Below are 27,144 nucleotides of genomic sequence, written 5' to 3'. Positions count from 1 at the left end.
AATATTTAAAAAAAAACCACTGTCTGGATTTAACTTACTAGGGTACATGTGAATTTTTCCCTCCTGCTTCCAAATTAACGGCAACTACCTTTACAGCTTGTTTTGCTACACTACGTAAGACTATTAATGATGTGTCCATTTATTCCTATGAATGGAATTCATTTCATTGTACCTACACAGTTGAGTAGCAGAAGCTTACTAAGCAGTTCTGCTCTTCATTCATCTGGTCTTCATTGAGGATGAGGAAAATTGCTTATTTTTAGATCTTAGCAGGCAGGGCGTTATCTGAAATGGTAAGGAGAGCAAAAAAGATTCGGTAGCAGCGGAGGGAGTCAGGAGTTGAGTTCCAGGCAGCACTGATTTTCATTTTATGAATGCCTCTCTTCTTTTATTCTCTTGATGATCTTCTCTAACATTCATATGATAATCAAGATGAAAAAGCAGATCCTCCCTCCCCCATGTGAAACTGCAGGTAGATAGAATGTAGACACAGGTTGAGCATGGAACCACGGTGGTCAGCACAGGTGGCACTAACATTCACTTTGTGGGAATCACTGCTTGCCATATAGTAGCTGCAAATTTTACTAGAATCACACACCTGTAGACTTAGGAATCCATAGGAGGCATCCAAATCTAGGCCAGAGGCACTTGCTGATATGGCACAATGATTGTTTGTGTGCTCCATTCAGGATGTTGTGCAGTGGAACAAAAGCCTGGCTGCAGGTGTGAAGGAATTCAGAAAGGGGGATGAAATCACTGTTCTTCAAAAAGGTCAGTGACTGACTAAAAAGCTACTGAGATGCTTATAAGTCTCATTTTACTCCCAGGATGATAATATAATCAAAAATTTCATTCCATTTCCAGCTTATACTGCTTGATTTACAAATGGAGAGATTCATGCTGATTATGGTATCACAATCAGATTCTCAAGTGCGTATCTCTTTTAGGTTTTAGGCTGGTTGGGTTGGTTTGGTTTCCTTCAACCTCCAAAACCTTAAACAAAATTGTCCTAGCAACTCTGCTTTGAATAATTTTTTCCCATTGCTTGGGCATGACCTAGAACAGTAGTGGAGTTCTGAGAGTCTGCAAATTAAAGTGTGAATGGGGATAGAGAGAGAAAGCAGCATGGGGAGGGGGTTCTGTTAACGTGTGAGAACTGTTCCTCGGCTGTACCTCGTCCGTCACCCAAATTGGTAGCACTGCCTTGAGAAAGCCCATTTTGTATCTATTCCTGCTGGCTTGTACAGGGACTGCAAGTACATTCCTGTGTCCAGAGCTCTTCCCGTGAGGCCTCAGACTCTTGTTATGTATGCTTTTCAGTTCATTAAACTGTAAGATCACAAGCCCAAAGTTTCCACATTTCAACAGTGTACTGTGCATGGCTGGGCTTGGGATTTATGGTCTGTGTTCCTCTAGCCTCATGTTTAAGAACACTGATGATGAACAATTGATTGTCTTTTTAAAAACTGCTTTTGTCTATGCTGAGATGCTTTCAGCTGCTTGGCGTGGAGCTTATCAGCCCTGGTTAGCTGCCAGCTGTGAAAAATCACATACCAGCATGTGCATCTTATTAAAGCCTCAAATATTCAGGAAAAGCAGCTGTACACCTCCGCTTATCTGATTTTTGCTAACTTCCCCCTCCATGCAACCCTTTTTGCCAGAATCTCTAGGGCACAGCTATCAGGTGAGAATGTGAAGAACAAATCACATTCAAACTACCAAAGCTAGCACCTGGAAATGAACCTGTAAACGGGTCAAGGCCTCTGAGAGAAATCCAAGCTGAATAGATTTTTCTGGATTCTTTTTTTGTTTTGTCCTATAGAGAGGATGTAATTATCATTTATAACATATCTTAGCATCTTGCCATAGTTTATGTTGCAAGAATGATGTGCACCATCTAGGGTCTGAAGTGCATTAAAAGTGATCTAAGGACTCCTCTTAACTGCAGTGAGTCAAGCCCTTGAGCACTGTTAGGGCAAGCTTCACCAAATGCAGTCTCCTAAGCATTTTTTATTGAAATGTAAGCAATTTTTGACTCTGCAGAAGGCAAGCTGTGTTGATGTTTAATAACCAATTTACTCAGTGGCATGTATAGAAAAAGCTTAGGGAAGAAGGCCAAGATGTGCAAGCTGCTGGAGAGTTTTCCATCCTGAACAGTGCTCAAAGTCAAGTAGGGAGTAAATGTTTGTTTCTTACTTCAGTGTGGACGAGTTCCAACTCCCCTGCAGAATGAGCTGTCATAGTTTACTCTGCTGAATTCCTGTGAAGGCACTTCTTTGCTATTACAGTACCTCGATGTGTGTATTTATAAATGACCTGGCCCAACAGAATCAGCCACTTGGCAGGGTTGTGCTTTAGCTCACTTTTAAAGTGAAACTCGGAAGGATGGAGGGGATAGGAATTTCACTTCTGTGAAATTCACTTCTCTTTCCCTCAGCTATCTAGGCATTGCAAGGAAATACTAGATGTACAGAACACTTTGGGGGGCTGGGGTTTTTTTGCTGTTATACGTGAATCCCCCAGCTAATCTGCCGAGAGTCACAGAGTGGAGAGATTCTTGAGCAGCTTACAATATTGATGGACAGGAGAGATGGGCACAGCTTGATAGGACGCTATTCTGAAGAGAGAAGACTTTTACAGGACCACACAGCAGGCCAGTAATAGTATTTTTCCGAGTCTCAATGTAGTATTCAGCTGCTGGACTAAACTGCTTCCAAACTGTCTTTTTGTTGGGTGTAGCCTCCTCCCCTCTTTCCCAAAACCCAAGGTGCCCCCAGAGTCTGCAGAACGAGCTGGCATGGTCTGCAGAAGCCCCTTAGCCTGGCTCCTCCCTCTCTTTTATCTTTATAATAGCGTTGAATGCCTGTGAGCGTTCAGCGTTCCAGCAGTTTCATTGTGCCTGTTCATCGCGTTGCTTCTGCTAGTACCCAGTCAGACAAACGGAATAGGAGAGGCTAAAGGAATTGCTGTAAGTGAGATACTGCCTTCAATCACTGCTGTTCTTGTTCTAGATGACAAGGATCAAAGCCTGTGTGCAACAGGCTGTCTCCTTCCTAGCTGGTGGCTGTTCATCTTTTCCACTGCTGTTTTAATGGTGATGCCTGCCTTCAGCACCGCATACGGAAGACTGGTTGAGGAGTAATGTTGTCTTTTTTGTTTACATTTTGAAAGACTGAAAACCTTCTGAGGAGGGCTGGTTCTAGCAAAGTAACTTTTTAAATCCTTAGGTTGTTTTGCTGTAAAGCCAGCGTGAGAAAACTTTGTAGTACCTCCTCAGGTAGATGGTGAATGGATATTGCTATAGCTAATTTAAGCAGTATCTGAGGAACTCTTTACACGCTGGGAGGCACTAAACCCCTCTGCCTCCTGTTTCTCTCTCTCTAACTGGTTCTGTTTGTCCTTTAAATTAGACTCCAGTACTAAATTAGAGCTAGGGAAGTGTATCAGCCTTTGCAAAAACTCTTTTTTTTTGCACATACTTACACTCTATTTGTTCTTTTAAACAGTCAGCAGCCAGTGCGTTAACTCTTTCTTTTCAAGGTGATGCAAGCAATATATTACCAGCTCTGATTAGCTTTTTTTTGAAGGAGGCCACTTGAAATAAAGATCATTTTGTAGTATGTACCAAATTGTAAGGAAAAAGTAGCAGTAATTTACAGATAAAATCTACCAGGAAAAAAACAGTTCCTCGCTGGCTCAACCTGAAGACCACTGCTGCGTTTTCTTTATGTGCCCTGGTGACCGATTTAGCTGTTCAGTTATGTGCTGCTGTGGCAACAGCTAACAGTAGCTATCACTTTGTCTATATCCTACAATTACTTTTTAGAAAATGTATGCTGATCCATAACTCAGATGTCAGTCCTCTCCTTTGATCCTTTCACAAGGCTCAAACTATTCCCATTTTGAAATATTTTTTACAACAAAAGACAGCATTTAAATTTAACCCAGAATATTAACCCAGAAAATTTAACTTCTCTGTAAATTTTACTCACCATCTCTTATTAGGTGAAAAAGGTAGAGAAAACGAGTGAGGGAAACTGCTGAGCTGTAATGTCAAGAGTTATCACAGGAGTACAGGTCTGAGGAAAGTTTCAAAGAGTTGATAAAGTAAGATTAAGTAAAGCCCAGTGTTCACTGAGCATCACTCAGAAGCAGGTAATGCCATATGTAGGAATTTTTTGCTATATAGTGTCCTAAATGGTAAGTTTTCTTGGGCATTTTTAATACGGTTTTTATAGTTTCTGGGGTAATGGTGTCCTCACCGTGGTTTGACACTATGATGACAAATACAATCAACAATATTGCAGTGGCTTGAGACTTAATATAACCTGGCATTGATTGTTTTTCATAGTTCTGTTGCGGTTTTACAATGACAAAAGTACAACTCTTTCAAGCCATGCAGAAATTTTGTTGCAGAGTTTGAAATGAAAAAAGTTAATTAAATATTCTGGTTTTCACCCTCCTCCCCCCTACCCCTTTTTCCTTGTTCAGTTAAGAGTAGGAGGTTGAGACAAACGAGGGCTTCAGAAACAATTTCCCGTGTCTTTTGATGCAGCGTGAAACAGCTTTGTTTCAGATCATTTTGGCGCGAATGAAATAAAAACCTTTGTTTTCTGCAAAATGGAAAGTGAAATTAAGGTTTTGCTTTTAAGCCCCCTCTAACGAGAACCTCCTGGAGGAGGTTGTTTTATTAGTGCCTCACATGGCTACTAAAATATCTTTAACAGCACCTTCCCATTTCTCAGAGCATAAGGGCCTGGTACTCAGGAGCTGCCTGCTTGAGCTGCGTCCTTCCCTTCCCCTGTGAACCCACGGGTGTGCGCCTCTTCCAGCCCCTCGCTACTGCACAACCCTACAGCTGCCTCTTGCGGAACCTGCACTGGCTGTGGCACGGCTCTCCTTTGTGGGGAGCTGACTGGAAGAGAAACAGTGCACAACCAGGGGATAAATCCACTTCATGGGTTTGTCACATCCTTTCTGCTGCAGCAAAGGGTTCACCAGAATCTTTTCCTTAGTGCTTGTTATGGTGGGTCTTGGAAGAGACTGTGTTTCACCTGGAGACCCTTGTTTGAATTGGGACTCTTCAGAATGAGGTGCAGAAAATCTAGGACATACTGATTTTAACCCAGCAATGAGAAAGCATAAAACCAGCTTTAACTACTTGCCTTCATCTCTAGCAGGAAATTTCCTTTAGAGAGTAGATATTTCGGCTCCAATGGACAAAGGTCTTCACTTCGTGTTCTGTGTGGTTACAACCTTGCTGCTCCTGAGAGAATCATGCCAGACAGGTGAGAAAAATGATCCAAAAATGCTGGCTGCATCTGAATCTGGTTTTGTGCTTCTTTGCAGAGTGTTAATTCTTTCAGTCTTTAACTGCTAATGCTTATAGGATTTTGTCTTAATCAAACAATTTGCTCTCAAATTGGTTATTAAGATATCACCAGGGCCTACTGTTACTAAGTGCCTTTGCTGCTATAGTTGTAAATCAGATGACAGAGATCAGGGAAGATGAAAAAGCCTAGAAAAATGGTGGTTAGATGTCCTTGAACACCATTGTTGTGGTTAAAGCTGCACTGTGTTGAGTCTGTGGTCCCTTGAATTGCAGCAAGAGATGCTGATTAACTTGCTCTTCTGTGGGTAATGTTTTCCGTGTTACTTGTTTAGCCCCTCTGCTCATGGCATGTTTTGGGAATTTAGGGGATTGAGGGGATTTAGTGCATTGAGGTTGTCAGCTCTGTGACTCCCCAGACAAAGAGTAACACTACATTCCCCCTAAAGTTCCTAAGGGACAGTAGTAGGAGCCTGCCAGGGGCTTCCGCACAGCGATCAGCCCGTTGGATCACACTTGGCTCTCAGTGTGAGGAGCTGGGGAGTTTGCTTTTGCAAATGAACAACAAATGCTATTGTTTCGATCTTACTGTGGCGTTTTGGTGTTCTATGCCTGGAGCCCAGACTCAGGCTAAGGAGTAGCTTGAGCTGCAAACTGGGAAATAAAAATGGGCTCTCTGTTTAGAGGGTTGGGAGAAAACTTCACTTCCTCTGCTGTCTCTCCTGTCCATCTCATGCACCCATCTTCTGTGTACTCCGAGCTGGTAATTGCATAGCTACGGCAGCAGCAGTTCACCTCAGGTTGCAGATACATCAGCCATTTGCTTCTGTGTCGATGGTCAGATTGTCTCATAGTGAGCATTCTCTCATCCTGAATGTCCCAGTGTACTCCAAAATGTAATCCACCTGACCCATCGCCTCTTCTTTCAGTTCAGCAATCTCTCCTGGTCACAAGCTGGCAAAGGACGCAAAGGCAAGGGTACTAGCCTAGAGAGGGATGTTGGGGTAGCAAATTGGGGTGAGGGGGCCAGTTCTTAACAGTGCTACAAGCTTTTTACCATGAAGTTAAGCAGGGAGTCATCTCCCGTTAGAAGGCTGGGCATGCTCAGAGTAGAAGGGGTAAGGACAAGGCTGATTTTTGCAACCGCTGTCATTTCCTGTGGCCACCAGACTTTGGGAAGAAGAGTGGAGGGATGAGCCTCTTTTCTTTGTCTTATGTTTTTGTAGACTCTCACAAAGGATTCTCACAATGAGGACTTGGCTTCTGAGAAGTGTCACTGCAATGAACTTTGAGTTAGAGCTGCGACTTGATTACTTATGGTCCTTTCAGGAGTTCTTACAATGGGGCTTTGAACAGCTGCATCCAGTGGCACTGTGGGGGAGCTGAAGCCCTCAGTACAGACTGTTTTCTTCCAAGAAACCCTAGCAGGTCTTCGAAAAGGACCTCAAAAAGCTTTTACTGGCTTTAATGAGTTTCTAAAGGGAGACAAGAGAACTCCTTTGTGAAGATTTCCAGCTCCCATGGAGAACTGTGGTGGAGAGGGAAAAAGCAGGTTTTGTTTTACAATAGTGTAGAGTTCAGCACAAGGCCAGAAAATGCAAAACCAAAGAATGAATAAAACATAATGAATGAATATGTTGTTATAGTTAATGAAAAACTCACAGCTTTTGCTTGAAAGAGTGAAAACACCCTATTTTTTTTGTTTTATCTTGAGGGATTTTTGGCTTTTGCACTGTGAATTCTTTGATTGCAAGGAGCACTGCTGTACATGTTCTAGAAAAAACATCCTGGGCAATTAATGAGTCATATATTGACACAGTTGTGGGTTTAATTCAGCATCTCAACCATTGTAGTTTAGCTCTTGCAGCTGGGGTGGGATTGAAGTGTTCTCTTTAGTATTATGAAAAGGGAAGCTGTGGATCAAATAATTTAACAGGACTTGTTAAAAGTCACACAGCAGAGCAGCGAGTAGAACCCAGAAGCATGATTAACCTCAATAACAGTACTTTTATGGGTAGATCTTGGTGTTTTTACCAAAGAGAGGAGTATCATTACCTTTTGTTTTATGAATGGGAAACTGAGACTGTTCACTCCAGTGCTGTCTACAGGGTTGCACTGGCTCTCACCACACTTAAACTCGTTGTCAATTTTATGTACCTCCCTTACTCTATTCCTGGATGGGATAGAGAGAACAGGCAGCACAATGCAGGTTTCCTGGTCCCTTTCTTTAGCACTGTTGGTTTTGGTCATGGCCCTTTTGGAGGTTTTCATTTTCACAGAAAAGTCAGGGTGCTTATAATTTGAGGGAGGATCGGAGTAGGACAAGGTGGAGAAGGGTTTCTACCCCAGCGGCTGCACCTCTTTGGCTGCTTTGACAATAGGAACCTGTTATTGGTAGGGACTGGGAAGAATAAGAAAACCTAATGTCTTGGAACTTAATGGTGATGAACTTTTGGTTGTTTACAGGACTTTTCCTTAGGGGTATAGCCAAGTTTTTGCAGGAGTGAGGAGCTTAGTTGCGTGAAGTAGCAGGAGAGCTGGCTTTTCATCTTATCAGGGAGGGCAATAGGAAATAAGGCAATGGATTCTTCAGCATCCACTCCTCAACCTGTGAGTGGCAACTGTAATCACCAAGTTACAAGGAGAACCTCCTGCAGCCTGGATCCAGCTCTGGCTGTTTCTGTTTGCTCATGCTAGTACTGTGCTGTGAGCGAGGAAACAAGCTGGGCAAAACTGCTGCATGTCAGCTGCGCTGTGAGCTCCAGAGGCAATGATAATCATTCCGTTTCTTTAAGCGCAATATGAAATGACTGTATGAAACTTCACTTTTAAGAGGCTGTAAATATAAGCCCTGCAAGAAGTTGATTTTGTTGTTGTGTTTTTTTCAGGAACTACAAGGAATGATGATGCTATGAGTAAGGTATGTTTAAGTTCGTTGGTGCAGAGCTACCAAGGAAAGCATATGTGCATGAAGTCTTACATTTTAAATCCAGAAAGAGATGTGATCATGGTGTGCAATGCTTTTAAACTGTGAAGAGTTATTATTTTAAATATATGTTTCATGGCTAGTGATGGCCATTTCTGTTTGTGTGTCTATTCCTTTTTTTTACTCAATCTTTTGTCCAGAATTCAAAATTCAGTCATGCCCCAGGGAAGAATCTACCTATAGCCCTGCCTTCATAGCTTATAGGATTTAAACCTCAGAATTATTGGATCACTTATGATCTTTATAAACTTCTCAACGTTGAAGAAAATCCAGACACTTACGAACATCTAGAGATACCTTTATTAGTTCTTAAGATGTGTGTTTTATTTCCAAAACTTTGCACTTACACGTGGGACGTAATTCCTCAGGCTTTAGAAGAAAGATGGCAAATGTCACTTAAAATCTAACATGCTAGAACATGTATATATTCACTTAGTGCAGGACAGTATTTGTACTAAAGACTGTCCAATCAAAAATGATGGGAGAGTTGATTATGGTAGCATTGGAAAACGAAATCAATTGTCCAAATGGCATAGGTGTGGACAGAACACGTGTCACCTGAATCTCAGCTCATTTCTCAGTCTCAAGGTGTGCTGGATGCCTGTCAGGTGCCAAAAGAGAGGTTTTGGGACACTCGCGGAATTTCAGTCAGCTCTCTTATTTCTCCTTTGCCCCTGCTTGGGCAAATCTCCTGACCTGCCCTTGTCTCTTCCTGCTCTAGCCTTCTCTCATCCAGCAGTTTTTCTTTTAAAGAAGTTTTTGCATAGGTACCATAAACTTGCCGATATGATCGGTTTTGGTGCACTGCGGGTCTGTTTTGTCCATTTCTAAGCCAGCTTGAAATGGCTGCGTCCAGCACTGCGCAGTTCGTGGCCCTCAGCAGAGATCAGTCCTGCGCCACCCCTACCCACCCGGCTACCACTGAAATCCGGCAGCTTTTGCCCAATAAATACCCTGCTGATACATTTACAAAAGTTGTTCTATTTTGTTGAGGGTTTTTAAGAACCACTTTGAAACCATCAATAATGGGTGAAGCCAAGTGAGAGGGATAGGCTGGGACTTTTTGGTCTTTTGTTTTATTCGCCCTCTTGTTCAGTAGACATAAATATTGTAAACAGTCCTGAAAAGAAATGTGACTTTTTTGCTTTTGTCTAAGAGCCAATTGTATCTTATCTGGCAATAAGAACATTGCTTGTAGAACACTCTGCATTAGGTAACTTCTGATCACAGCTTCAAAGACAAAGCTCATCCCTCAAATCCTTCCATTGCAAAGAGAGAATTGAAACAAGATCATTCTGCTCCTGGAGGAACTGGAGCTTCTTTTGCAGATCTTGTACTGCGCATATATATATACACACACACACGCGCATGCGTGCTCTCTCTCACTCTGTCTGGAAACAGTACTGTGTAGTTTTAAAATAAAGGGATACATGTAAGACCAACAGATCTTACAGAATTAGACCTCTTTACTGGCAAAAGCTTGAGTTGTTCTGAAGTAGTACTGATCAGAAATCATCTCAAGTTGTGTGACTCTGTAAGGTTGATGTACTCTTGAATTCAGCGTTCTGTGCAGAAGTGAATCCGTGCTTCCTCTCCTCTTCCTCTCAGGTTTCCTCCTGTTCTGTGTCTCCTGGAATTACTCTCTAATGAGACTTTAATTGGCTGCTAACTGTTTTGTCAGCAACATGAATTGATCTCTCTGGAAGACTGTATGCACAGTGAATCTGAAGGATTGTGGCAATATTTGAAGTGATTTTTATTCAGACAAACTATGCTGACAACACAATAAAGTGAAATGCTTGTGATTTACTAATTACTGTTAGGGAACAGCGGTGGTGAGATTGCTGGAGCTTACCGGGGCAGATTTGTAGCTGGTATAACACATGCACGCACACACACCACACCTAGTTATAATGCAGCCCTAGCGAAGTGGGGCCGTGTCTGGGACTTGGAAATCCAATTATTTCTTTTTTATTTTTTGATTTGCAGGGCTCAAGGGGATCAGAAGAGGGTCTTCCAACTTTGACTGTCACAACAATCCTGGTAAGGCAGTGACACAATGCTGAGAGTGGCTGGGAGATAGCGGGAATTACACTTTGCCTTTTTTTTTCTTCCACCCATACATTTCCAGGTGGTTTTTTGGCCTTGGACACAGATATCCCTGTTCATCAGTGTTTTTGGAGCGCTGGCTCAGTGGTGGAGAGGTGCAAGCTGTCTGGAGTTTGGTCTTTGGGGAGGGTTTGCCAAAAAGATGGTTTCATTCGCGATCAGTTGCACTGCAGACTGTGGGAGCATGTAATTGTGTATTTTTCCCCTCAATATCCAGGAAGATCCTTATGTCATGGTGAGAAGTGCAGAACTGGAGGGATACTGTATTGACTTGCTGAAAGCACTTGCTGCAATGCTTCACTTCAGCTACAAGGTGAAGGTGGTGGGCGATGGGCAGTATGGTGCCGTCTCTTCCAATGGGAACTGGACAGGGATGATTGGCGAAATTTTGAGACGGGTAATTTTCAATTTATATTTTCAACAAACTGCAGCTCTAGAAGGAAGGAGCAGTGCGAGCGGCTCGTGGCTTCATTAGAATTTGCTGAGGGACTGAGCGACTTGGAGCTGTCCTGTCTGTGGTGTAGAACTGATGAATAGCAAGACTCGTAGTTGGGTTTTCTCTGCAAATATGGAAACTAAGGAACAAGGAGACAATGGCCGTAGCAGGAAATCATTGTTACACGGTGCTCCTGGTGCAGTGCTTGTCTCAAAGGCTACCCAGTGTTTCTTTGTAGTCTGAGGGAGTGTACAGATATCTTAGCTAATGTTTCATTAATGAAACAAAGATAATGGCTTTAAGGAAAACTTACCTTGAACTTAACCAGTAGGTGAAACTTGTCTCTTTCAGAGTGGTAATCCCTTAGACTCTCCAAGGAGATGCTTGAATGCCCATCTTACCCCATATGTGCCATTCCTGTGGCTAGTGTTCTGTCTTCTGTTGGCAACATTTGAATTAAACCTTCTTTGCTCCTCTGAACTCAGTTCTGTGCCCAGCTGTCACCCACTCATGTAGATGCTGCAGCCAGAAAAAGAGAGGAACGTGCCTTCCGTATTTGGTAAACAAACCCAGCATGGTTCATGGTGCACAGCCTCAGCTTGTGTGTGCGATGCTCTAGTAGGAAACCAGGAGCCCCAGATACCAACCTGCACCCCACTCTGAACAATGCAAAATGGAAACCTGTTCTATTTCTTGGAGCTCAGCCTGAGATGGTAGCTGCCTATTGACACAGAGAAGTGATTTGCCATGTAGATATCTGCCCACTTGGCCTGGGAAGCATTCTGTTCGACAGAAATCTTCAGGTAGGTTGGATGGTTGATTATTTTTTATCTCCATCTTACAGGAAGCAGACATTGCAGTGGCTCCATTGACAGTCACGTCAGCAAGGGAAGAGGTGGTCTCCTTCACCACACCGTTCCTGCAGACTGGCATTGGAATCTTGCTTCGAAAAGACACCGTCTCTCAGGACGTGTCCTTCTTCCACTTCCTGGCTCCTTTCAGTAAGGAGACCTGGACTGGCCTTTTATTTGCTTATGTGCTGACGTGCTTCTGCCTCTTTCTTGTTGCCAGGTATAAATGCATCTGGTTCACAGATTTTGTTCAAGTCAACTGCTTTCTCAGCTATGAGGAGATCTCACTTTTAAAGAAAGCACTAGGGTGTATTTTGCTTTGAGAAACCTTCTGTACAGGTCCAGAACCAGGGCTAATAAAGCTTAAGTCATGTCAGATTACGACAGCATTAAGAGCAGGATCTCCCCGTGAAGAGCACCATCTCTCTTGATGTGGATTGCCTAGGGTTGCTAAAAGGACAGTGTTTGTACTTCAGCTCTTCTTTCTTGCTTTTATCAGAGTTTGTTTTGAACTACGACCATGTGCCTATGTGCAGGTGTGTCTCCTGGCGTATTTTTATGCTCTGTATCCTGCACTGACTTGTGGAAGAGATTCTCTCTGCCAGTGCTCCAGCCCCTTCCCGGGAAATTCAGCTTTCTCCCCCTTTCTTGATTAGGCTGCACTAAGGGTCTCTGCAGCTGCAGTCTTGAACAGAGGCTCTATTGATGCTTTTCTAGATTTGTGCACAAACTTTCTAGGTAGGGATTTGCTCCAAGGAGCAGCCTTCAGCCTGGTATTACACAACTGGGCCAGTATTGCCCCTCGGCTGTGCCAGGGAGACTAGATTATGCCATGGCTCAGGAAGAAAGTGTCTGGCAAACCTGCGACAGGCCCCCCTGAGCCATCGCTGTTGCAAACTACTGAGGCATTGAGCACGAGTACTTTCCTCTGCACTGGTTAAACTGGAACTCAGGTGAAGGAAGAGCTACTATGGAAGGAGAGGGCATTCCCAGGCTATCTGCACTGCTGCAGTCACACTGTGGGATTATTTAACTTTTTTTCCCCCTGAGTGTCTGGTTTTATCCTGTCATTTTCCCATAGGCTGAGCCCCTGTGAATGGAATGAGCCAAAGAATGAAGAGAACCACTTTACCTTCTTAAACAGCCTCTGGTTTGGAGCAGGAGCACTTGCCCTGCAAGGTGAGCTGGCAGGACTGCACAGGACAGTTCTGGGAGCAGTATGCTTGTTTAAGCTGATACAGCCAGATGAGAGCTGGAGCTAACACTGGTGTGCTGTCCCGATGAGGGAAAAGATGTTCCAATAGGGACGCTTGGCAGCACTAAAACACCCAGTTTGGGGAGTTTTGATTACAGACTTGCTGGAATTGTACAGATGGCCGGCTTCGGTTGCAGAAAGCGTATTTTTAGCATCTAGGGAATGTCAAGCTAACCGTCACGCTGATGCTTTGTGGAGTGGAGTTTTTTGCTGTTGTTTTTGGCAATGATGTTGCTTCATCTCTGCATTGCATGCAGTATTGACGGAGTTCAAACCAGCCATAGTAGGTTCTTTTCAGGCTTGTGCATTAAGTAGCTGCAGGGGAAGTTTTGCAGTTTGGCCTTTAGAGGGAAGTTTTTAACTCGGGCTCATGGATCTAAAGTTCTCTGGTGCTTTCTCACCATATTTGTTGGCTCCTCTGGCCATGCAGGTGTCACCCCTCGGCCCAAAGCGCTCTCTGTACGGGTCATCGCTGCCGTCTGGTGGCTGTTCACCATCGCCTTGCTGGCTGCCTACATCGCCAACTTCACCGCTCTGCTGACCTCTGGCACTGAGCAGCTCCCAATCCAGACTTTTGAAGACCTGGTGAAGCAAAGAAAGGTTGAGTTTGGGACACTGGACGGTTCCTCTACTTTCTACTTCTTCAAGGTGCAGAGAATCTCATTGTGCACGTACTATATTTTATAGTGTGCTCTCTTAAGAAAGCGGTGCTGGTCTTCAGGGTTTATCCTTGTGTACCTCGAACACGAGGGCTGATGTAGGTAATTGCTGAGTACATTAACTGGTGCCTGCAAAGGTGGTTTTTTGGGGGGTGGGAAATATTTAATACTTACGTCCCTGTAACACTGAAGATTAGAGAGGAAATCTCTGCTAGCTGTATGCTAGTTTTTGGTACTGTGGGTCAAAGGGCAATGGTTTAAGTACTCCTATTCTCCAAATTGTTTTGCAGTCATTGCACATACATGCAGATTTTTTTCGGATGCTTGTTTTACACTTCAGTTTGACACTTGGATTTTTGGGCTGCAGAACTCCAAGAATCCTATCCATCAGATGATCTATGAATATATGGACAAGAGACGAGACCACGTTTTAGTCAAAACCTACCAGGAAGCAGTTCAACGTGTGATGGAATCAAACTATGCTTTCATTGGTGAATCAATCTCTCAAGACCTTGCAGCTGCCAGGCACTGCAATTTGATGAGGGCCCCTGAAGTTATCGGAGCCAGAGGATTCGGCATTGCCACAACCCACGGTTAGTCTCTGCGCCACTTCTGTCCCACTTCTCCACTTGGATTTCATGGGTCCAAAGTAGCAGACTGACAGAGCAAAAGCCTGGCACGGCCAAGGCCTGAGGCTTGCACACATTTTCTGCGTTAACACTCGTATCTAGTATGAACAAATTGGGAACTCTGCTATGTGATGTTTTCATTCTGTAGATGAATTATCACTCACCAACTCTTACTTTGAGCTGCAAAAAATTCCAAGTCTCGGGGGTGTCATTGGTTCCTGGGGGTTTGGGGTTTTTTTTTGTTTTGGTTTGACTGTGCCTTGGACCCCGCAATGCAGAGCTCCTCACATCGTTAGCTGGGTAGACAGTTGGTTCACTTGTGGAGCGTGACTGCTTGTATTTCACAAAGTACCTTCACTCTGTCATTGTTCTGCTATTATCGTACCTCTGTGGATAGGACAGGAGCGGTTGTTCTCTAAGAAAAGCACTTGGCTTAGTCTGTTGTGTTCGGTTTGCAGAATGCCCATCTGACAGCTGGGAAGCAGCACCCAGCTAACCCCGCTCAGTCGTGTAGCAGCAAATTCCTTTAGAAAGTTCTAGTGGCTGTGATGTCTCCCATGCTCTTCTCTCTCTTTCCTTCCTCTGCTGCCAGCATCCTTGTGGACCAAGAAGCTCTCCATTGCTGTTCTCAAACTCCGTGAATCAGGTGATCTCGACTACTTGCGTAACAAGTGGTGGGAGACCAGTTGCCTTCAAAAAAGTAGAGACAGATGGAGTCCTCTGCAGCCCCAGGCTCTGGGTGGGCTCTTTCTTACTCTTGCAATCGGCCTTGCATTGGGAGTGATTGCAGCTGTGGTGGAGCTCTCAAATAGGAGCAGGCACGCTGCTGGACACGCAAAGGTAGGTGATGTGATGGCCATTATCTCCTGGCCTGCTCCCTCTGTCCCTGCTGCCTAGCACGGACAAGCCTGGCAGCAGCGCTGCACTGCGCACAGTGCTGCGTTCCCATCGTGACCTTGCTTTTTCTAAGGAAAGCGGCGTGGTGTGGTGAGGGGGAGAAGATTTCCTAGGGCTTTACTCTTTTGCTCAAATTTCCTATCTTGGGCTGTGTGATAGTTTTGTAGCCTGAACAGGGTAACAGTAATAAAAGTAACTCCCCCCCAAATACTAAGTAGAAACATTTACTGTAATTCCTAGGCAGCCAAACTGCATGCCAGTATGCTGAGTGTGTACAGAGGACAGTAAATCATCAATAGCAAGTTTATTCTCGAGTATGGCTATTCTTAAGTCATTTGACAAGCAGGAAAACACATGTAAATGCAACTGCACTAGTATCTGAATGCGCATCTTGGTGTTCCTGTTCCCCATCCATTCCAACAGACGGGTCGTGCACACTTAGAAGGTGGATTCTATGGCACAGCACAACTCACCCCTTCTCTCCTTCCCTTTTGTTTTTCAGAAATCTTGTTGCTCCGTTTTCACAGAAGAAATGTGCACTCGTCTACGTATAAAAGAAAATACAAGACAAAGCCAGGAGACTTCAGGGAGGGCTAATGCTTAAGAAATTTTTGCTTAAGGAATGGGCCTGTATTAGGTTTATACCATATGTATTTCATAGGAACTACATCACTGTAGAAATGTTTTTCTGCAAGTCTAGAGTGTTAGTTTTCTAATTACAGAATCGCACAGAGAGCACTTCTGGATTGGTGGAGGAGCTGGATTCAGAAGGAAATTAAGTGGCTTGGAGGAATTTCAGCTGATAAGGGATAGAGTGTAGCTGTTAAAAATAAGGGAGGTTAACAACTTGGAAAAATAAAGTTGAGATGACCAAGGTGGTGGATCCGTATTTAGTTTAGAAGTTTACTGTGTAAGTACCTGATGCCTGTAGGAGTAAGTGATTGGGATAGGTTAGTATGGAGCCTCTGCTTACTAACTACAGTCTGAGGGACAACCTTGAAAACGAAAGCTCTCCTCTGGGTGTTCTAATCAAGAACAAGTGCTTCTTAGCCATTTCAGTTATAAATAGACTGTACTCTTCCCCTCTTCTAAGCAGAAGATGCTGGTCACTGTGAAGGTCATTTCTGAATCAGAAACGACAGTACTGTTGCATAAACCCCAACAATGCAGGACAACTTAACCGCATGCTCTGCAGCGGCCTAGAACCCGAGGAAGGGACACCATGCGACAAAGGAATTACTAGAGTTAAGAAACACAAGACATGGACTTGTCCTTTGTCAACTTCCCATCACAGGATACGTTTCCCTGTTTAGCCGCAGAGGATGCTTTGCCCTGGTTAACCTGATCAAGTAGTATTTAGGAAGAGGACTGATAGCTGAAATCCCACAGTACTAGAGCGTGAGGTTTGGTAAGCAGTCAATTAAAGCAAAGTACATGTTCGCCAGGTGGGGGTGAGGCAGCGAGTAGTGGGTACTGTGCATTATTGTCTTGCTCTGAAATTCATGGGAACGGTTATCTCAGTTGTATATGGAACAGTTTTCTAATTAAGCTGGTTTTCATTTCTGAGCTGGAATGACTGATGTATGCACATGCTGGTTTGCAAATTCATGGTTAAATCTCTCCATTTATGTACTGCACATCTGATGGAGGGGGAAAAAAGCAAATTCGGTTACTTGGAAATGGCTTTAACTGCACAGCATGAACAAAGAGACTAATTCTTATCAGTCCCAGCATTAAATAACTGAAGGCAACAGAAACTAACATGCCTATGACAGGACAATGGCCGGCTGTTCCTGAATAAAGCCGTGCACGTTCACGTTGAGGGTAACTTGGTGAGACTCGGCTTCCAACTACTGCCAAGCAGTTCAGTACCGGTGCAGAACTCCCCTCCCACCCAGCTGTTAACAAGAACGAACAGTGAAAGCACTGCGAGTGACAGGTTTTTCCAACTGTTGGTAAACTAGTGATGTTCAGTTATCTGCTACCTGCTCACAGATCGCGACAAGTTGTAGTTTAAATACAGCTTATGCGAGGTTTTTTAGGTTAGAAGGTGGATTGGTCCTTCAATCAAATTAACTGCAGAGAGCATGAAACATTTTAGCCAAGTTTAAAAGCTGACATGGAAAATGCAATGTCAGATTCACTCAGCACTTTAAAATCTATTTGGTATGTGCCATGTCGTTGCTGGCAGAGTAGGCAGAGATGTATAAAAAAAGGTTTCATTGACATTTAAATATATTTCTATATGAATGTCTCACAGAACAAAAAAATAAAGTCTTTTCATCACAAATACTGCAGCATTAAAATAAACACTTACCAAAATAAACAATGAGTGATATACATATATATATTTGAGTGTGTATACTATAGAGTGAATCATATTGTTGCTTTTTAAGTCACAAAAGCACAATATAAATATGGAATTTCCTGTGAACTCTTTTCCCTGTTGTAATAAAAATACATTCTTTACAGTTAAAGTAAAACTAGTGCAAGTCCATTCTGCTGCTCCTGTTCACCCAGTTGACCAGATCCGTATCATTTACACGGCACTTCATACTTAAAAATGACACTGAAAATTTTCCCTCCGAGACGATCAGCAAGCCAGGAGTTTTTGATAACAGCAAGCTTGAGGCTCTCACACTTCAAAGCCGCGTAGTAATTCGTGTGGATGGCACGACCCATGCCTTCGATGATAACCAAGTCTGTCTTCCGTTCTCTGACCAGCACAGCCAAACCTTTATCCAGACGGCTAAAAGGAGAGGTCTGGTTTAGACACAGTCATCCTGACGCACGCTACAGACGAAAGACAGGCTGCTCTAAGGGCTTTATTGGTTACATGAAATGTGGTGGGATATGGAATTTTGGATGGAATTACTGATGCCAATAAACAGGAACACTTTAAATCAAAGGAGATGAGCTTGAAACATAGTTGTAAAAGCTTCATTAAATGCGTGCAGAATTGGGATATCCCAGAAAACATGGGCGAGTTCTGTCCCAGTAGAGAAGCTCACTAAAAATAAACATGTTAACACCACGAAACGCTGCTTCTATCAAGCAGACTGCTCGGTCACGTGCAGAATTTTACATCACACGTAACTAAGCTGCTCATGTAACTGACACTGCGTCACTGCTGAACACACCCCTGACCAAGGTGTCCAACACCTAGTAAGGCTTGATCAGGATTACAACTCTGTACATCCAGACTAAGCAACTCTTAAAGGTTTTGCGGAAGTGATTCGTAGTGGGAGAGGTGGCTGAGACGCTCCAGAGCCACGTCTCTGAACATCCCGCTGCTGATGGGGACAAATACCAAATGGGTACTTTGGAACATACCTTAGATCTAGACATGGAGAACTTGAACCTGTCTGAACCAACAGCAGCTTCTCTTCCCTCAGTGCAGATCTGTATTTAAAAAAAAAAAAAAAAAGACAAAACTGTTAAACAGCAACCTCAACAGGGCCATGCAAATCTGGTAATTAGCCAGACATCAGTGAATATCTAAGTTGTCTTTGCAAAGGCTTCTTTTCCTGCTGGGCCTTCACCAAGAAATACAATGTTTCCTGGAGCAAAAGGGTTATTTAGTCAGCTGTGTATCCTCTACCAGAGATATTCCATATGTGAAATAGATGTATTTTCCTCTATTCTTTTTAACACAGAAAATTTGTTCTAGTAGCTTGAATGCTTATCAGGGAAGATGCAGACAAGAAATGTAAATATGGATGCTCAAGAAAGATCCAATTTCTAAATTTTTCACCTTATGAAAGTAAATGATCTGCCTTAGTTTACTTCCAGGTTGCAGATTTCAGACACTGATAAACATGGTTAAATATGAACAAAGTATGTAACAAGGCACTTGCTTTTTCCTTCTCTGTGTTGTATGACACATAGTGAAGGTCGGTTATATGCTTACTGAATAACTGGATCCATTGCTGCTATCCGTTCAGTAACAATCAGGGATTCACTGTAGGTGACATCGTTCAGGGCAGGGCCAGAATTACACGCCAATATAACCTGAGATAAAGATATCAGAAGAGTTCACTGATTAACACAGCCCACCTCCGGTCTCATTTGTTTAAGATCGCCATTGCCAGACTTACTTATTTTACAAAAGATGAAATATGAAGACAAAGGCTGGAGGCCCAGTCCTCATTTTCCCCTCAGTTAACAGCTATCTCAGGTCTCTTGACATTCTAGACCCTTGTTCAGCAAGCTTAGGTCTGGCAGAGGCTCACCCTGCTTTGCTTTGCTACCTTGACAGTATCCTTCGAGTTAGACTTCGGGGTTCCCGGGATTTGGACTAGTCCCAATTCAGAGGTCAGGAGCCAGGCTGGTAAAGTACTGGCTGGCAGGTAGTTTACAAACCTGTCACCAATCACCAAAGCTTCATTGCACAGCAAATTCCCAATGAAAACCACTTACCTCTGTCCCTCTAGACAGGAGCTCTCTGACAAAAGGAAAGACTCCTAAAATGATGTCTATTCCACTGTTATCTGCGAAAATTAAGGCACATTTATGAGGGGGTCCCTCCTGTAAGAGAAAACCAACATATTCAGGATTGAGTTCACAATTCACACTAGTGAAGAGTTTGCATTATTTATAACTACTCACTTTAAGAGCCTACATTTTACACCCTTAAATGACTGGTAGTTTTGGTTATCCAGTAGCAGCATAACTCACCAGAACATCACCTACCCTCAGTCTCAGGAGAAATCGCTTTCCCTAACACTGCCTTTGCACAGTTATTTAAAACAGCCTTTGGTTACTTTGTGTTGTTTGAGCAAGGTCTTTCAAACTCCACAAACAAAACCTACATCTGCCAATGAAAGACATGCCCAACTCCAGGAGCTCCGATCAGGGACGCACCTCAGAGGCTTTGGCAGAGTTAGGCCTGTAGTCCAGCTGTCTGAGGCCAGCTGTGCCTAGCATGTTGTCATGCCATGCGCCTGGAGAATACCATGCTCTGGAACGGAAGCAGCAGCATGGGCAGCTGCGTACGTGAACGCGCTGGTTATCAGAGTAAACCTACCTTCGTGGCTGTTTTAAGCTAGCATGCTGTAGGGTGAGGAGGATTCCCTTCTGCCAGGAAAGGGCAGGATGGACTGCTGGGGGCAGTGACATCCTAAAATGAAAAGATATTTCCTATTCTCCATTAACCTTTTAATTTGTTCTAAATCTGATGTTAAGAAACTTAGTCCACTCCAGTTCGTACCAACAGAATTTTTATAGTGAGCAGTGCTTAATTCCTAATAAAAAAAAAGTCAGGACAGTGCTTGCAGTTCCTTATTTATCACTGTTATACAAGATTAGCCGATATTTTTTGCTTTAAGATGTAATACATAATGATTTGTAATAGTCTACTCATACCCAACCTTTTGGCTATCATTTTCAATATAGAGATTTACACAAAGAAACAAAAGCTTTTCAATTAACCTTAATTAAATAGTAATAGAGATCACAGGGGCAAAAAACCCTTTGCTAATTGATAGGCTAATTACTTGCAGCAAGCTCCTAAATGAATGTTGTTGCTAGCTTGGCCACTCAGATGGAGGAACAAACCAAACATTCCATTTGGACCCAAGTTTTCAAAATTACGGGTCTAGTTGTATAGAAATAAGTGCCCTGATAAAGAAGGGACCCGATGTGGTTACTTTGGAACAGCTTGGAAAGCAGCTGGGTTCCAGCTGCTGCAGTTTCTGAGGGAATTCAGTTAAGAAGGTTGGTAAGTAACAGAGTGTCAGACTAATTCCTTTTATTCCTTTCTTTATGGTAAGGCTGCTGAATTACTGGTACTGTGTTACCAGAATTTGAGTTGTCTGAATAGAGTTCTGTTAAATGTGTTAAAACCCCCAAGATCAGTAAGGTGGTTTTATGATTAATATATGTAATTACTCAATGGTTAGTAACAATTGTGGAGTCGTACCTTCAGTCGCTCTAGCCACTGACTGTAGGAATCTTCTAACCAGGGACGTTCTGTGTCACAGACAAAATCGTGTTAGCATTTCTTTTAGGCAAACAGTAATTCTGTATATTATGAAAAGCAGGTGGTGTCTCTTTACAGATGCCTAAGCATTATGGCATTTGAGCTCAGGTTTTGAAGGTTAAATGTGTAGATTCAAAGAGGTCCTGAGCTCTTAATTAGGAGAATAGCTCAATTACAGCAGTCTTGAAATGGAATTTTCATAATAAAGCAGTGAATTCATGCAAGTTGGCTATCACAAAAACTCATCCTAGGATGGATGGTGTTGTACCTCCCAGGACACTACCTCCCTGACAGGGTTAGAACAGTAATGAAAAATAGCATGGCAAGATATTCTGAATATCTGTGTGGCTAAGACTTCTGTTCAAGGAGAGAGGTTTTCAGATTTCAATTCTTTTAGAACACAACCAGGAACATTCCACCGAAACTCTGTAGCTTGTATTTCAGATAACCCTAGCAAGTATTAACGGTTTCTTGTCATCTGGGCAGCAGAACTGCCAAGATAAACACGTCCACACTCTCCTCCGCTCTCATATTAACACAATATCCAGTTCCAACCACCACCACAGATCTCCCTATACCTTGTAGTTTTGACTTGGCTTCTTCAAATCCAAACTGTGGCTCAGATTCCAGAACACTGTGTCAGAAGAGAAATAAAGGGTACACAGTTAGGCAACTTCATCTCACATAAATATAACTCAAACATTTCTTTAGCAGGTGGTCAGCACTTCTACTGCATTGTTTATAATGGGGAGCATGGATAGGCCCAATGACCGAGAAACACATACTTTGTGTTAAAACCAAAAGGCTCAGATGTACATTAAATTAGAGTTCTTAAGCTAAAAGAAAAAAAAGCTTCAGCAATATACAGGTATTTGCAGCACTGGACTACAGGCAAAAAAGACATCTTTTGGTCTGCAGACCACCATAAAATGTAGTCACGATCTAAAATACCCGCATGGTAAAACAGCGCTTTACAAAGTTAAGATTGGTCTACATAGGTTTTTTTAAAGGGAATTAAAATAACCAGGTACAGGTTTTAAAAGCTACTGCCATTGCCTATGTGTATAGTAAAGTAGCCCCAAACACTCAGGTGGTGATGAGGGTTTACATGAGATGGCTAGGTTCTAAGCCATCAGTTAAAATACTACACCGTGCGGGCAATGCTTGCCAGTCAAGTCTCCTAACGGTCCTTAAATCTAGTACTAGGTGACATTTCATTCAGTCTGTATCTCAGTCCCTTCCTTAAAGGGAACAAGAGCTACACTAACACGGGTGGCAAGTAGCCTAACTGCTCTAACTGTTTCCAAGTTTCTGGTTGTGGGCAACATCAGGAGTAACACAAGACTAACAGTGCCCATGTAGCCTTGAATCACTTTGTTTTTAACGGGCCTCTTGATTTAATCAGAGGGAAAACTCCTCAAAGATGCAGAAAGGGACAGGAAGTGCTGCATGTCAGCTGTAAAAGAGTGTCCCTCTCCCATATACTTATATTATCAGCCCCACAAAAAGAAAGTTCTAGAAATGAAAAATCAAAAATATTTTAAGGTTGTTGGCATTAGTAGCCTTAAACGACTTCAAGGCTGCTGACAGGATGCTAGAAAAAAGTTCTCCAAATGGTAATAAAATGTATGTTGATCAAAAATAATTGGTATCTAGTCAGAGACGACTCAGCCTAACTTACAGCCCACTGAATATATACTGTGATATTGGGACAACTGGAGGTTGCAGAAAAATAGCATATTTTCTATTCTAACATAGTACAACACGTACCCAAAAGCAGTGCTAGAAACAATGCTACAAGGAAAGCAGCCAGACTAGAATATTAAACGCTCTATCACTTAATTCAAACATTCTCAGTGACATGTCTGCCAGATTTAAAGGGTGGAAATGTAAACTTTCCCACACCACAACAATGCTTATAAATTAAAACCAACATTTAATTAAGGTGAAATACAAACTACATTTAAAGTTAGATTGGTGCATTTAAAAAAAAAAAAGAACAATTGGATATTCTGTGTCTTAAAAGGGTGCTTTTAAAATATTTAACACCTACTCTGAGACTGCTTTTGCTCCCCAGTCAAAGACATTCCCCGCAAGAAGTCCTTTCACCAGAGCAAACTGCCTCTCCTCCCAGCCTAATGAATCCAAAGATTCGATTACGCTTTGAAAACATTTTAAGGCTATGCCATTTTCTTTCTGCTTTACCTGTAAGAAAGACACGAAACATTGAATTTATAGACAAAAATTTCTTATCCATCATTGGTTGTCTCAGTCCCAAGACTACGTTCAAGCATTGTCCTCTACGTTCATGGCCTCTAATGGACCAACAAGTTACTGTTATCAGCATGCTTAGTATCAAAAGAAAAAAGTTTTCTGGGATTCTAATAAAAAGCTTCATTAGTGCTAGGATATGATCTGTAGCCAAAAAATTAATTTTCTTAATTATGTTTTAGGTGCAATAGGTCTTGAGCAGATTGAGGAATGGGAGAGCGGACACAAAAAAAACCCCTTTTAGTAGTAACGTGATCCAGCAAACCCAGGTAATTACCATGAGAAGGCTTACCACTAGCAGTTCTACAAAAACTGGAGAAAATTTTTTTTATTTATTTTTGCATCGAGAGTTTCATCATCCCAGATGCTTAGAAGCTCTTGAATTTTTTTTCTCTGCTTCTATCTCCAGTGAGATCACTGTTGGATAGCTAGTTATCTTAAAAAATTTAAAAGTGATACTGGGTGCCATCTCTACATCAAGATCTTTTCTTGGCAATATCTTGTCTGAATTACCAAAAAGCAAACATAAGCCAAAGCCATCTCAGCTCTTTCTTAGAGTGGATTCAACATCCGACAATACAGCTAGGGAGAACTTTCTATGTATTTTGTAGAAATTTATCAGTCAGAAAAAAAAGTCTCTAGCACTGGTGCTATTGTTATTTATACATCCACACAGACAAGTGGTGAGGATCAGACCTACAGAAAGTTATTTCTGAGAAATATTGACTTCACATGTCCTCTCCCCCAACCATGTTATGCCACAGAATAAAATACAAAGAGAAGACAGCTGCACAATGGCAACAAGTATTAAGAGCTAGAGGTTATGCATTTGTATGCATTCCAACCCAGCTCTGCTGAGTATCTCAAAAATTACAAAAGTAATAAGGAATCCTTCTACAGCACAGCAGGAAATTAATCCAGAGACAGTATGTAAGAAAGCAGCACAGTTTGGTTTAAGGACAGACTGCCTCAATAAGTAAGGGAATGTGGGGAGGCTGGGGGTTTTTCATGCCTTTTTGGACATGATGAGGTGAGGGAGGATGACTGTTTATGAACACCTCCCCGCTTCCGTTTCCTTCCTTAGGGGGTGGGGAAGAGGAAAGAAGAAAACAGACTTGAAGGTAGTTAAAGGAACACAGAAACGTCAGTTCATAGCACTGACTTTTGCATGGAGCTGCTGAGATTGTTAACTGCTCTACAAGGTAACAATGCCAAGTATCCTTTACAACTGTCTGTGACTTCCATACTTATTGGGAAGTATATATAGCTACAGATAGCTTTACATTTGAAAATGGTTTTCACACCATGAAGAGAATTAGGAGAATGAGGAGAAAAAAAAGGAAAATTCCTGAAGTCTGCCTGACTGCAGCAGCAGCCTCAGTAAAAAAGGAAATAAACTGTCCTCAAAATTGTAATTCTCAGGTCACTTGTGAGGTATTCCATACTCGGAAGCACAGGCTTTCCCACACAGCTCCCTCAGTTCCAAACTGAAGGAAACACGGCCTCACTGAAGGAGCAAGTTACAACAGTATCTGATGACAGATACAGGCACAGGACTGACACCATCAATTCACTTCTCCAAAGCATCAGATAACTGAAGCTGGTAGTATTTTTGCTTAGCATTATCCTCACCATGAACACGTTAGAGGTCAAAGACTTTATACGCCATTACCCATTGCTGTTTCACCTCAGTGACAACCACCGACTGGTTAAAACTGCTGCAAAGTAGCCAGTTAGTAATGTCTCCCCTACAAGCCATTACTTATACAAAGTTTCAGAGTATGGAAAAAGTGTCTTGAACTTACATGTTGTCCACCCTGTAAAGCAAGAACAGCTTACCTTTGAATAGGGATCCGGAAAATTGAACTCGTTTAAACAGTGTTCCCTTGTATCCAAAAGACTTCTAACTGTTAAGGTGCCATATGCACTTTAAAAAGAGAGAAGGGGTGGGGAGGGGGAAAAGCGATCAACTACTTCAAACAGAAAAAAGGTATTTTCTCCTCTGTTTCCTCTACAAGTCATAGCACTTCAGCTGAAAGTCTTTACATGCCCCATGTGCTAAATGTTAGCATTTTTAGTTTGCTCAACAGAAGCACTAAGTGATGAAAAAGGGAAAAGAAAGGCACTTACAAAGGCTGCTGCCTGAGTGTCTGGAGCTTATTCCAGTATTTCTGTCGGAACTTTTCAGCTCTCTCCAGCGCATCAATAGAGTCTGGCTGACTGGCTGCAGCACGCTTTGCCACCTGGTAGAGAAATGAGGCAAGACTGAAGTTACCAAAGGAATTCTTCCTCCATGTAACTGATCTGAAGTTCAGTTTAAAAACTAACCCCTCCATCTGCTATGCTGTTCAGTGCTGGCATACTATCCAGTCCCTCCCACACAGTATCTTCCAGCTTTCCTTTACTCCAACCACTAAAGAATAATTTTAAATACCTCCTTTCTTCTCACAAGATTTAAAGTTTATTTTCAAGACTGTAGTTTCAGAAATTCAACACAAGTTCTAACTACTTATAGGAGTGGAAAAAATTAACAAACGCACACACACAAAAGGAGAAATGGGCAGAAATGTAACAGTCCACATCAACCCCTTGTGTTTTTTTTTTCTTTACTACAGTAAGGTCAAGTCAATGTGTTGCCTCTGTATTTTTCCCAGCCCTTTTCCTCCTGACACACACGCATGAGGTTTCTAATTTGGATTTTCGTACTAACTATTATAGCTCTTAAGTACTAGCATGCACTGACTGAAGCAGTTTCACAGTGCAGAAAAAACCCCCTCACGTCTGATTAAATCACGCTCTTCACATGCAAAAGTGGCCATAAGTCACAAGCACTGCTCTCAAGAACAAGAAGAATGCAAGAATCTATGGCCTTTGTCTTTTTGGCCTTTGATTGTATAACCACCCTGCTTGCCAGGTCTGTATAAAGAGATGGTAAGTGCCATTTAAGAGAGAGGGTGCTTTGAAAACACCTTAAAAAAAAAAGTGCACCATAGGAGAAGACTACTTCTGCCTTTGAAGGTATCAAGCACTTCCTTAGATGCCTCTGTTAACAGGGGAAAGAGGAACTGTACTTATACACAATACATTTGACACAGCATATGTATTTTGCAGGGTAAATACATTGGTCCATGGAAAATTTATTTTCTGCATGTTTGCATTATTCATACATATGACGGTTTTGTGACATTTACCCCATCCAGCGCCTCCTCAAAGCAGGTGAGCCAGTATTTTCTGGCCATGGCGTCATCTGTGAGGTCAACAGTGTCTGGAATATAGGTTGATGGGTCTTTCAGCAGCGGTAGGTTAACAAGCGGTCTCTCCAACCTATCCATTTCAAGCATGTCAAACTAGGTGAAAAATGAAAGATTTATTAGAACTTATTCAGAAATTGATCCATAACAAATTAAACTAGTACAAGGGCTACAGAAGGCTATCACAGTTAAGACTGACAAGTTTGCAGACAACTATATTACAGTGCATGTTATCAAAAATAATGCACTCTCTCGCATGGATTATTTATCTATGCCTACCCTACAGATGGAGATGTTGAAAACTTCCTGTAAGCCCTCTATTTTATTACTTTCCTTCCCATCCTCCCCAATACTGTCAAATCTGCTGGGCTATAGGGTTCAAAGACAGGAGCGCAAAGAACTGAGCACAGGCTTATTTGTAAAGAAATGTTGCTATGCTGCTTTACAACTTCCTTTTACAATCCTGATCAAGTCTCCAAAACTTTTCATTA

The 27,144-nt window shown here is 42.4% G+C and overlaps 2 protein-coding genes across 3 annotated transcripts in view; one reads left to right on the top strand and one right to left on the bottom strand.

Moving 5' to 3' along the window:
* Positions 1 to 5,197: 5,197 nt before the first annotated feature.
* Positions 5,198 to 17,625, top strand: LOC104639194 (putative glutamate receptor). The gene is made up of 10 exons (XM_010307221.2): positions 5,198 to 5,288; positions 8,218 to 8,249; positions 10,305 to 10,358; positions 10,642 to 10,821; positions 11,705 to 11,931; positions 12,793 to 12,890; positions 13,397 to 13,614; positions 13,993 to 14,218; positions 14,847 to 15,094; positions 15,654 to 17,625. Exons 1-10 carry the CDS (start codon positions 5,216 to 5,218, stop codon positions 15,753 to 15,755), a joined length of 1,458 nt encoding a protein of 485 aa, XP_010305523.2. The 5' UTR covers positions 5,198 to 5,215; the 3' UTR covers positions 15,756 to 17,625.
* PANK4 (pantothenate kinase 4 (inactive)) overlaps positions 15,441 to 27,144 on the bottom strand; it is a 26,281-nt gene continuing 14,577 nt past the window's right edge. Inside the window, exons 10-19 of one of the 2 annotated variants that reach the window (XM_075773232.1) lie at positions 26,594 to 26,749; positions 25,533 to 25,645; positions 25,242 to 25,329; positions 23,185 to 23,336; positions 21,710 to 21,765; positions 21,072 to 21,121; positions 19,571 to 19,678; positions 19,062 to 19,162; positions 18,485 to 18,553; positions 15,441 to 17,900 (exon numbers count right to left, since the gene is read on the bottom strand). In XM_075773232.1, the coding sequence (XP_075629347.1) occupies positions 17,687 to 17,900; positions 18,485 to 18,553; positions 19,062 to 19,162; positions 19,571 to 19,678; positions 21,072 to 21,121; positions 21,710 to 21,765; positions 23,185 to 23,336; positions 25,242 to 25,329; positions 25,533 to 25,645; positions 26,594 to 26,749 (1,107 nt within the window). In that variant the 3' untranslated portion in view covers positions 15,441 to 17,686. Of the gene's footprint in view, positions 17,901 to 18,484; positions 18,554 to 19,061; positions 19,163 to 19,570; positions 19,679 to 20,177; positions 20,271 to 21,071; positions 21,122 to 21,709; positions 21,766 to 23,184; positions 23,337 to 25,241; positions 25,330 to 25,532; positions 25,646 to 26,593; positions 26,750 to 27,144 lie in introns of those variants that run through there. The other variant, XM_075773233.1, reaches the window with a different exon arrangement.

This window comes from Balearica regulorum, chromosome 21 (genome assembly GCF_011004875.1).
Source record: "Balearica regulorum gibbericeps isolate bBalReg1 chromosome 21, bBalReg1.pri, whole genome shotgun sequence".
Taxonomy (NCBI): Eukaryota; Metazoa; Chordata; class Aves; order Gruiformes; family Gruidae; genus Balearica; species Balearica regulorum.
The sequence above is the reverse complement of the archived record's forward strand: the minus strand, read 5'-3'. Positions and strand labels throughout refer to the sequence as shown.